Raw genomic sequence first — 12,420 nt, forward strand, 5'->3', positions numbered from 1 at the left:
TTAGCACCCATTTAATAAACAGAGATCAAAAGATTCTCTCGTTATCAAGGCAAAGTCTGGTTACTCTCATGCAAACCATGAAAGAGCACCTCACTGGTCCCTTTGGTTGAGGAAGGGGTGTTTGGGGTTTAAATCTAAATTTAAAGATAAGCAACAGTATGTCACACCCATATTCCATGTATACATATCACCTACTAATTATTCACAATGCAGCAAAGATATGTCAGAGCAATGTGGTGGCACAAAAGCAAGGGGATGAAAGCTGAATAAAATTAAAGACACTTGGTCTCCTGTTCATGAACAGTCTGGCTGATTTGCAAAGATTTTTACTCCCCTTTACAGACTTTCCCCATTTTGAATTACACTGGACATTTCAAAGAAAAAAAATCAAACCTACACAACTAATGAATATAACCTCAGTTCTGTGCCAGTCAGTCAATCAGATCTGTTTGAATTAGGAACTTGCAATTTTAGGAAGCAGAGATGCTACATCTCAAAAGGTATTTTTATCTAATGCAAAATGTGGTCAGTTGCCCATTTTGCTGGGTTCTCTCAGGTTTACATTTATAAAAGAATGAACATACAATCCCAGGTCTGTTTTAACAACAACTCTTTGCTACTACTGCACTATCCAAGTTAAACATAGCAAAATCTCAGTTTAATCTAGGTCAGCACATGTCAACAAAAAAAAGCTGTGACTGAGTCAGTAGGAATGCTGGTAACTGAACTTTAATCCAATTAACACATTTTGTAAATGACTAAGGCACCCAAAAATATCTTATTCTCGAGAAATGTATTAAGTCAAAGTGATATTTGTGGCTTATTTGAGGATTGGAAAAAATCTTCAGTAGATAATAAGACCTCTGAAAAACACAGGCAGGATAATGGTATTAATCTACCTGAATATGTCTGCATTAACCCCACTGGTCCCACTGCAGTTGATGGGACTCTACATGAATGGAACTAACTTAAATTAACTTCCGACGATTAATGATTGTAAAAGTGTAGCATACAGGGGCTGATTGTCAGTTGAGAAACTCACACATCTGTGCTTCCTTGGTGTCTTCCCTTCAATCCATTGATATGATGGTTTGCATGGCAAAAATACTATTTAACTGAAAACTTTCATTTTTGAAGATGTGATGCCACAATTTCTGGACAAAAGAATCATTTTGAAGGTATAATTCACGTGACGACTTTGGAAGAGATGGACATTAGATTCAACCCAGTTTTGACATCAGGACAGACCCAAATGTTTTCCATTCACAGTACCTGTTGGTTTCTGCTGCGGATTACACTTCACCTGACTTATCTTGCTGAAAATGATCTGCTCAGCAAGTCCTTTGGAGGACACTAAGTGACTAGACTGCATCAGAAGACTTTTGTGCAAGATCAATAATTTAAAAAGAAACTCAATCAATTTACAACCAAATAGGAATTTTTTTTAATAAAAGAAAGCAGCACTGAATGAGAACAAAATACACCAATATTATAAGAGCAACAGTAACTGTTCAATTATTTACAACTCATGAAAATGTACATACAACTATACAGACTGCAAAAAATTTAATTTCTGTCTTTTGTTTAGAAAGAATAAATGCTAGTGGAGGCTGCATTTTTAAACAATCTCTTTTTAATCTGCCTCTTGGTTCAGATGCACTTTATAACTGAGCAACTGTTGGGGGACAATAATAGTCATTGGACCATCTAAAAGGCTGATCCCCTCAGACTTAAAAACAGCACCACTATGATGTGGATTCAACAAGTAAACTCTCAAGCTGAACCAGGATGGGGGGAAAGGTAGAAGGAAGACTATTTTAAAATACCCAAAACTTTACAAAAAATGTATTCATATACTTTTCTAAAATATTACATACATGTGCAATAAAAAATGGGGGAATAGGGTTCTTAATCCCTGCCACATTGTATGTGGTTTAAGCAAAAGCAAAACACTAAATTAGATTCTTAGCAGTTTAGAATGCCCGAAAATTCCAGTGTGTAATAGCACCCTTGTTTCCTTGCCCTGTTAATATTTTTCATACACCCTCCTTTCTCCCTGTAGTCATTGACTCATGTAGGAGGTTACCTGAAATCCTCTTAAACTACCACCCCCCAATTTGGCTATTCTTCAAGTGGAAACCTAGCAAGAGCTTTGGCAGGCTCTTAAATGACCCAAGTATGACCCTGTCCTACTTGTGCACTTCCCAGCAAAATTTTGCAGATAGTGATCAGGAGTGGGAGTCTTGCCTGATTTTCCTCCTCAGCACAGGGGCAAAGATAACAGTACCCAAGTTATCCCGACCGATATTGGTTAAAAGAACACAGAATAAAGACCAAACCAGGGATCTGCCCAACCTGTATGCCTCAGTACAACATCAACTGGTGTATTAAGAAAGAATCTGCTAGGGAGCCCAATCAACGTCTCAAGGAAGCAGATTCTTTTGTGTATTATTGACCCTATTAAGCATTAATGACATGCAGCACAAACAAATGCCAAGGCTCACAACATCAAATGAGCCAAAACGTTTATGCTTTCCACAATTTACTTCTTCTCCCCAGTTTCTCCTTACCTTTAATGGACTGTTCTGGACAGAAAACAGAAGACATACAAGAACTGTAATGCATGACAATAGGTATGGTTCGATTGGTTTACACTGCAGTCTGACAAGTTTGCTGCCTTCAGGAATTGAGCAATGCCAACATGCCTAACCTGCCCATCAATTTTATGCTGTGGCAAATGTTTTGACTTTGTGCCCTACCTATGTTAAAACCCAACTAAGAACAAATAGTTACCACAGCATATATTAGGATTGGATATTATGAAGAATTCGCCTGTAAAATGATTACTAAGAGTGCACTCAGTTAAGGCAGTTCCACTGGTCTGTTTGCATGCAAGAGCCTTGCATTAATGCCGACTGGAGTCTGAATATTACAAATAAAAACACAGAAAGTGCCTCATACTTGAGAAAAACAAACCCTTCCACCCAGTCAGCATATTCAACCAAGAAGCACAATGAATTTACTGAGCTGTCCAAATAGATTAAGAACATAAAATACAAAAGTCTATTGCTTGTTAATGAGGGAAAATACCAGAGGAAAAAATAGAATAAAAATTCTAACAAATTCTGATCTCTTCAACCTATTGTGTGCCATTGACCACAAGAACAGGAAGAGATTCGTTAAGAATTGCAAGGCTATTTAAAAAAGTCTGGGAGATGGAACTTAAAACAAATACATATTTGTACAGTTTGGTTGAGAAGGAAATTATCTCAATTAGTGTTGTGTATTCTGATTTTTTTTTAAGAAAAGTGTCACATAATACTTTTATTCAATATTTAAACAGGAAGACAAATTTACACATACTGACTTAATCTAAATCAATGTTTTATACAGTAGTTGAGGGTGGTGCATTTGCCATGCAGGCACCAATTTGTAGTCCAGTACAAACCAATGCCTGACTCTGTACAAAGGGATACTTTCTTCCTCCCAAAGAACTGTGCGTCTTTTGGATGGAAAGTTAAGGCCCCAGGTACAACATTGCTTTCCTTTCAACAGAGCCCTGCTACAGTGAAAACCGCACTTTTTCATTCAAAGAGATAGACTTTTATATGGCATTGCTCACATTAAAAAAGACACCTAGTCATGTAAAGGTTTTCCTCTGTTGAAGTTGTTCCAGGAATCACATTTTGCCACTGGAGAAACTAGCAGCTAAAGGCTATGGAACTGACAGTGGACACAAAGGTAAACACAAAAGGAAAGCTGGGGCAAATACTCTCAGACCAAAAAAAAAGTCACATTGACCAGGAGTAACCTCCAAACCAAGCAAAGCCATTGTAGTGCGTGCATTATAAAAAAGGAAGATACAAAGGGTGAGGAGGAGTCCAAACTTGGTCTGTATACACAGACACATGCTTCTCAGTTCCAGTAAAAGCTTACAGAAAAATACAACCACTCCCAAGCACACAATTCCAGCAGCTCTTAAGTCTTTTTGGCACTGCGATTTCCAACCAGCCGCAGTATTGTATAAATCTGGAGGTGCAGAGACAGATATGATCAAGGGGAACCTCCATTTCAAGGATTTGTTAATTGATGAGAGCATGATTTACATATGATACGATTATCAAGTATTGATTTCTTTCCCCATGGCACCAGGTTCATCGAATGTGTATTGAATATATTGTACACAACTGACAATACAACACGGCTTCGTGTACAGTATTCAGGAGACAGCCTTCATCTCCATACTGTGTAGCTAGATTTCCATTTGCATCTGCACATGTTTTTATGGTCGATGAAACCTACAGAGAAAAGAAAAAAAAGAGTTAATACAATATAGGCCAACAATTTTGTTCAAACACAATCCCACCTTCTTTCTCCTTCCATCGTTGACTCAGTTAGTAGCATATACTTGGGAGTCAGGCTAAGAGATTAAACCCTCCTGGAGTTTACAGCACATTATGTACACTAACACTCAAGAGCAGTACTGAGGGAGTTCAGCACTGTTGAAAGTGCTGTCTTTTCGATGAGACATTAAACAGAGCCTCAACAGCACTAAGGTAGCTGCAGAGGATTCCAAGGTTCATAGAGGAGAAGGAACATCTTCCTACTGTCATGACTAACATTTATTCCTCATTAAAAATGAACTTTTGGCAATTTTGCTCCTTATTGTTTGTGGGATCTATCTGTGGTTCACAAGGGTGTTTGCTTATCTTTTAGCAATGATTAAACTTGGTTTGATTGTGGAAAATTATGAGAACGTGAGACGTGCTTTATAGGCACAAGATCCTTCTCTTCCCTGTGACTGAATAGTCAATTATAGCACACAGTCTGACATTGAACGACAGACAACTAGTAAGGGATAGCTTTAATTAACTGGCTTGCAATGTTATTCAAAGGGACTGCGATTAGTTTAATACTGCTGACTTAAAAACAGAATACTCAAACCAGGATTAAGCTCACTGAGAACTAGCGAGCTCCCTGTTAAAATGCCCACATGTAGGGAATGTAGAATGATGCTGGAGTCACATATAACAATCAGATTGACAGATGCTCACATACACCGATCATTGAAACATTGCAGTTTGGCACAAATATAATTAAAAAGGCTAACAGAATGTTAGTCTTTATAACTAGCAGGCTGGATTACAAAGCAGAGTAAGTTTTGCTGCAGTCATATAAAATTCTGGCTAGTCAAACTAAAGAGTGCTGTGAACTGAGTTCCATGCACACCCTTTTAGCAAAGGGATGTTAACTTTGGAAGAATTGCAGCCAGTGTTCACTAGAATCTTATCAGAACACTGACGGTTGGACAACGAGGAAAAATTACATCATCCAAGCTGAAATACGGATGGTGAAGGAATGACTTGATGAGAATTTTATGATACTTAAAAGTATCGGTAGGGTGGACAGAATGGAACTTTACCCCTGATAATTCTCTGAGATTCTGATGGGGCAGGGGTGGGAACAGAGAGTGTGAGAGGCAGGGGTTGAGAATGGGTGGTCAGGCAGGCCAGGTTTTTGGGCAGGGGTGAAGGATGTGTGCTTGAGAGGCAAGCAGGGGTGAGAAAATGACAGAGATGAGAATATAATCTTGAATCAGAGCCAGGCATTCAGGAGAGTAGTTAGGAATAATTTCTTCATGCATAGGCTTGTCGAAGTGTGGAGTTCTCCAACAAACTGCTGTAGATACAAGATCATTAGAAAATTTAAATCTGTGACAGATAGAATTTTTTTCTAGACAAGAGTGTGAAGGGCATGGTGTCAAACCAAGAGACAGTATATAAAATCTAGACCAGCCATGAGCTTATTGAATGGTGGAACAAAATTGGAGGGCTAAATGTCATCTTCCTGTTGCTAGCTCACAATGATAGATAAGGATCAACGTACCATAGTGTGTTCCAGAGCAGGTGAATTGTATGAATTTTATCTTAAAATGGTCTTACTGTAAACAACTAAAGAGAAACATCTATTAAAGAAACTACAGGTTTGAGGTCTAAAGATCATGCTAAATAGCTAATCTCTTATCTTGAGGCAGAAATGAGAACAACGTCTTCACTCAGCAGATTATGAATCTTTGGAATTCTTCACTCAAGGGGCTATGAATGCTCAGGCCATTAGCATCTTCAAAACTAAAGTTTTGTTTAGTTACAAGTGATAAAGGATTGAGTAAATGAGGGTAGATGAAGTTAAAATACAGACCAGTTGTGATCTAAATGAACAGTCTATTACTATTCCTATGGTCCTTACTAACAATAACCAACAGCAGTTGCAGCTGGACGTTATGGTTAATGCAGAGGAGTGGAAAAACTAAATTTCTGGTACAGGGGAACAAAGGAAAGTTGCTGCAAACACTGGGTTATCACATACAAAATTAAACATGAAAGATTCTTGAGGCTTAATATCAGCGCATTCACCACCCTTCCTACCCAGGGTCACTTGGGTGGAAATTTTAAAATTAATGGATGCTCTAAGCCAACCATTGCAACTGTGAGTAATATCAGTTTTGGAGTTAAAAGATTACCTTGTATACATTCTGCTTTCTTCATGCACCTCCATCTCTGTACTTTTGAATTCATTTAGCTCTTTTCGTATTGCTGCCTGTAAAAGGAAACAACATTGAAAGGTTGTGAAATAAAAATTTATTTTAATTCTGAATTATTGAGTCAAAAAAGATGGCAGAATAATTGCTCACTTCAACAATTCAGTTCAAAAGCATGCCAGTCACTACATTGGTTACAATATGCAATTTGTAACAAAGACCTCCCCCTAATGTTAGGAGCTGATACCGCAAGAGCAGAGTCCCCATCCTATATTTGCAATTATCTTAACTGAAGTGATCTGCATCATTCACATATCCTAAGACAATGGGTAATGTCTTGACCCAAAAGAAAATGTGAAGTTAATTGATCACACATTCCACATGCTCAAAGATGACACTGCTGGAATAGAGATCTTCAAAACTATGAAAGGTTTGAGATTTAGAAAAAACTATTTATATCTGTGGGAAGACCAGAAATAGAGGCCGCAAGTATACTTGCTAATAAAACCAATACGAAATTTCAGAGAAACAGCTCTATCTACAGAGTAGAAAGAAAGTAGGACTTGCTGTCATTTGTTTTTGAGGCGATTAGCATAAATATATTTTAAGTGTGAAGTAGTTAAGCTTCTGAAGAGATGGGAAAAGTTGTTTAGGTGAAGAGGAGTGAGAGGAGGAGGTACCTCACTGGATGGATAGTATAAACCAGCTTGATCAGAGGGTCTGCTTCCTGATATTGTATGCAACTTTATTAACATCCCATTATTCATTTGAGAAAACTTACCATTAGTCATGGAATCATAGAAGAATCTGCACAGTGCAGAAACAGAAGCTTCAATCCATCAAGTCTGCACCAATTCTCCAAAGAGCAGCCCACCCACAGCATTGTGTGTAGGGGTTGGGCAGGTCACGTTGTAGCTGTACAGGATGTTGGTTAAGCCACTTTTGGAATACTCCATGGAGTTTAATTCAGATAAATGCGAGGTGCTGCGTTTTGGGAAAGCAAATCTTAGCAGGATTTATACACTTAATGGTAAGGTCCTAGGGAGTGTTGCTGAACAAAGAGACCTTGAAGTGCAGGTTCATAGCTCCTTGAAAGTGGAGTCACAGGTAGATAGGATAGTGAAGGCGGCATTTGGTATGCTTTCCTTTATTGGTCAGAGTGTTGAGTACAGGAGTTGGGAGGTCATGTTGTGCCTGTACAGGACATTGATCAGGCCACTGTTGGAATATTGCGTGCAATTCTGGTCTCCTTCTTATTGGAAAGATGTTGCAAAACTTGAAAGGGTTCAGAAAAGATTTACAAGGATGTTGCAGGGTTGGAGGGTTTGAGCTATAGGGAGGGGCTGAACAGGCTGGGACTGTTTTCACTGGAGCGTTGGAGGCTGAGGGATGACCTTATAGAGGTTCACAAAATTATGAGGGGCATGGATAGAGTAAATAGACAAAGTCTTTTCCCTGGGGTCGGGGAGTCCAGAACTAGAGGGCAAAGGTTTAGGGTGAGAGGGGAAAGATATAAAAGAGACCTAAGGGGCAACGTTTTCATGCAGAGGGTGGTACGTGTATAGAATGAGCTGCCAGAGGATGTGGCGGAAGCTGGTACAATTGCTACATTTAAGAGGCATTTGGATGGGTATATCAATAGGAAGGGTTTGGATTAATATGGGCCGGGTGCTGGCAGAAGGGACTAGATTGGGTTGGGATATCTGGTCGGCATGGACGGGTTGGACCGAAGGGTCTATTTCCATGCTGTACATCTCTATGACTCTATGACCTCTGGATGGGTATATGAATAGTAAGGGTTTAGAGGAATATGGGCCAAGCGCTGTCAAATGGGACTAGATTAGGTTAGGATAGCTGGTCAGCATGGATGAGTTCAACCAAAGGGTGTGTTTCCGTGCTATACATTTCCATGGAAGCAGTCAGTTACTCAACCATGATCTGAACCAACTCAATTCCTAGAGACAATGCCTCCCCACCTTATCTGCTGGTGTTAATTTAGTCCATGGTTTATCTGCACGCCGATCATAGTCATGGGCATCGGTTACTTCAACATATTCGTGGAAGCGCAAGATTTTTCTAGCTTGGAGCTCTGCCACTGTGGGTCTTTGACTGAGCTAAAGAAATCAAAGATAACAGTCACAAAACAGGTTACACTTGCTTTGAAGGCTCGTGGTTAAAAGAATATTCATTTAACCGTGCAACATTTGTCACTATATTTTTCAGCAAAATTATTCCATTGGATGATAAACAGTAAAACTCTTAAATCTAAGAAATTCACAAGGAAGGAATGGGATGAGAAGCTCTACACACAACTCAATGCGGGGTATTAAAGCAGCATTGAGAGCGGTGCTATACTCAAATTAGATAAACAAGGGCCAGGACAGCAATCCAATATTAATTCACAAAACAGATTTTCACAAACATTACAAAGTGTCCACTTGAGTACCTACCTTTCTGGTAAGCCGTCTCTTGATCTCTCTTTTTTCTGCCTCATGCTGTTCCTCATCTTTATCTGTAAGTTAGAATTATACAGTTTTTACATCAATACACATGATCCAATAACATTAGAAGGGCCAACGTTTTCTCAGTATACAGACTGGCAGCAAGTTACTAACTGCTGCTTGTATGTCTGACTTACCTGTCCTTCTATTGAACTGGCATAGAGTTATCTTCAATATTAAAACAATAGGATGCAAGAGAAAAATAATGAGGTACGGACAAAACATTTAGAAAAAAGGTGAAGTGAATAGTCTGAAGAAAGTGGGTTTCTGAAACTTTAACTGTTCCAATCCAAAGTTGCATTTTTATACAATGAAAATGCACTACTGGTTAAGTAAAAAATACAGGAAGTTACTTTACAATGAGTACCAAATTGCTTTTATTAAGCATTACTCAAGAAGAAATCTCAAGCATGCTTTACAATAAGGAACAGGTATATACAGTAGTAAGCAACGTGAATGGGGAAAGAGGAAGTAGATCATTAAGTACAATCAAAGGAATGACTTTTGGAAATAATGACAGGTGAAAGAGGGAATGGATAGTGTTCCCCTGAACAAGGGGATAGTGGTGGAACCTGGCTAAGAAAAGTACTTTTTTTTTTTGAGAGGGTGGCTTTGCACAGCTAACCAAAAACATTTTCACTTTTACAAAATAGCTTATTTCACAATTGTGACACAAATATCCCAGTCTGTATTTTCATAAATTACTACTTTCCATCCCTTCAACATGTCTCCAACAGCAAAGTCTGTTTCAAGAAGAGTGCGGCAAAAATGTACAATAACTATTGATGGGCAAAACCATATTACTTACTTCTCACAACAATATGAACTAAATTATGATCTGAGGATAAAAGGTGCACTGACTTTTAAGGATATTCCTTTGCTCCAGTTCTTCCGCAGTTGGCCTTTGACTCAGACGCCTGATGAAATAGAAAAAGGATAAATTATTTCATGTGACAGGTGAAGCATGTTTAAGGTTTTAGAAATAGCTTTGTTCCATCACCCCAACACAATTTAGGATATGGCCATGTCACACAAAGATGTGCATATGCTGAACTTACTTCTCTCGTGAAACTTGACTCAGCGTTCAATTGTAGACAGACAGGAAGCTGGAAGAACACAGCAAGCCAGTCAGTATCAGGAGGTGGAGAAGTCGACGTTTTTGGTGGAACCCTTCTTCAAGACTGGGGGTGGGTGTATGGGGAGCTGCAGAGAAAATGGGTGGCGGGGCAGTGTTGGTCAACTCAATTTTGAGTCCTCCAGGCTGTAGGCTGCTCAGGTGGAAGATGAGGTGTTGTTCCTCCAATTTGCGGTTTGGTTCGTTGTGGCAATGGAGGAGGCCAAGCAATGTCATGTCGGAACGGGAGTGGGAAGGGGTATTAAAATGGGCAGTGACTGAGGGGTCCGGTCAGCCCCTTCAGGCCCGGCTGAGATGCTTGGTGAACCGTTCCCTAAATTTATGTTTGGTCTCCCCCAACCTCACTTCCATTCAGGGCCCCCGGTCAGTCCTTCCAGGTGAGACAGAGGTTTACCTGCCTCTCTTCCAACCTAATTTACTGCATCAGGTGCTCCCAATGTGGCCTTCTCTACATCGGGGAAACCAAACGTAAACTTAGGGAACGGTTCACTGAGCATCTCAGCCAGGCCCTCAGGGGCTGACTGGACCACCCAGTCACTGCCCATTTTAATTACCCATCCTATTCTCTTTCCGACATGCCCATCCTTGGCCTCCTCCATTGCCACAATGAACCAAACTGCAAATTGGAGGAACACCACCTCATCTCCTGCCTGGGCAGCTTATAGCCTGGAGGACTCAACATTGAGTTCTTCAATTTCAAATAACCTCCCTTCCCGACACCCTTCCCAGCCCCTCTCCCTCTCTCCCGCTACTCCCTGCCAATTACCGGATTCATTCCTGCTACTGGCTAACCATGTTGTTACTCTGTCTTTCACCTATCCCCACTTCATCATCCTACCCTACCACCCACTTTATCTGCAGCTCCTCCTACACCCACCCAGAGTCGTGAAACATCGCCTTCTCAGCCTCCTTATGCTGCCTGGCTTGTTGTGTTCTTCCAGCATCCTGCCTGTCTACTTTGGATTCCAGTATCTGCAGTATGTATTTTTTGCCTCTAACCAGTGTTCAATTGTAGCTGCTTGAACTACCTACGCAGAAGCCAGCTAATTCAGCATAACCTGGAAGTCAAATCATAGGTGGAATAACATACCAGATTACCACTCCATTCTGATTGCTGCATGTTATCTGTAATTTATCTACGTATATATCCATAAAGCCTCGTCTGCCTTAGGTGCAGCTTCTGGAAAAGGAAACCTAAGTGTTGAAGCATAATGGAAGAGGGAGTGGTATTGGGTTATTCTCAGATGCAATATGTCTGAATGAAGCAGTTTTGGAAAACTTATTCCCAGGCCATCTCATGTATATCCAATATAAGGTTATTGTTGAGGTATCAACAGGCTGACAGTGAACCAGAACTGTATGAATTGACTACACACAACCTAGACAAATGGAGTAACTGTCGAAAGACTTGGACACGATCCAAACACGCGTACACAAACTGACAGCAAACACAAGCGTGATTGCCACACTCAGGAATTATCCACAACCTACATTTTTTTAAAAATTTGCACCTTTCGAAAATATTTTATAGACAATGAAGTGCTTTTGACATGTAGTCAATATTGCAGTCTAGAGAATCAACAGTCAAGTTGCACACAGCTCCCACAAACAACATTGTGATTAAAAAAATGTGATATGACTTGAGGGATAAGTATTGGTCTAGACAATGGGAAGTGGCCTGCAATTCTTCAAATAGTGTCCCAGAATTTTATGTCAACCCTAGAGCAAACAGGACCTTAATTTTATAACACATCCAAAAATGCCACCTCTGACATGGTCTCAAACCTACAACTGACTTGATGGCAACGACGTTAGAAACTGAACCAAGGGTCATACTCTATTAGAGAGGGAAGCTCACTCACTACTGTAAGATCCTATGTCTACAATACTAGTGTACACGGAGCATACATCAACAAGCAAATTATTTAATAATGAGGCAATGCAACATTCTATGTGCGATTGAGAAATCTACTATCCACTTTTCGGATGCCCTACCTGATGAGTGCTGTTCCAATCTGCTGTCGAATTTCTAGTCTTTCTTGATCAGACTGACGAGGTAGGATGTTCTTTTCTATAAGTTCTTGCTTTGTAGGTCTGTTGCTCAGCTTAAGGGCCAAAGTGTCTTTTCGTTTTACTTTATTGGCCAATGAACCTACATAAGATTTAGGATAAGATTTTACAGAGTAGGCAATACTTTCCTGTTCTTTCAAAAGAACTAAGCACTTTAGAGCATGTTTTAAACCTTC

General features: G+C 39.9%; 1 protein-coding gene across 6 annotated transcripts in view; it reads right to left on the reverse strand.

The window, feature by feature from the left end:
- Positions 1-1,416: 1,416 nt before the first annotated feature.
- Positions 1,417-12,420, reverse strand: part of LOC122563623 (phosphatase and actin regulator 4) — a 182,795-nt gene continuing 171,791 nt past the window's right edge. For all 6 annotated transcript variants that reach the window (XM_043717591.2, XM_043717592.2, XM_043717590.2 and 3 more), the window contains 6 exons: positions 12,170-12,326; positions 9,901-9,956; positions 8,989-9,050; positions 8,515-8,652; positions 6,521-6,597; positions 1,417-4,298 (listed from right to left, as the gene is read on the reverse strand). In XM_043717591.2, coding sequence (XP_043573526.1) covers positions 4,283-4,298; positions 6,521-6,597; positions 8,515-8,652; positions 8,989-9,050; positions 9,901-9,956; positions 12,170-12,326 — 506 coding nt within the window. In that variant the 3' untranslated portion in view covers positions 1,417-4,282. The remainder of the gene's footprint in view (positions 4,299-6,520; positions 6,598-8,514; positions 8,653-8,988; positions 9,051-9,900; positions 9,957-12,169; positions 12,327-12,420) is intronic.

Source organism: Chiloscyllium plagiosum, unplaced genomic scaffold (genome assembly GCF_037043375.1).
Source record: "Chiloscyllium plagiosum isolate Xiang-an unplaced genomic scaffold, Cpla_swu_hap1 HiC_scaffold_30, whole genome shotgun sequence".
Classification (NCBI taxonomy): domain Eukaryota; kingdom Metazoa; phylum Chordata; class Chondrichthyes; order Orectolobiformes; family Hemiscylliidae; genus Chiloscyllium; species Chiloscyllium plagiosum.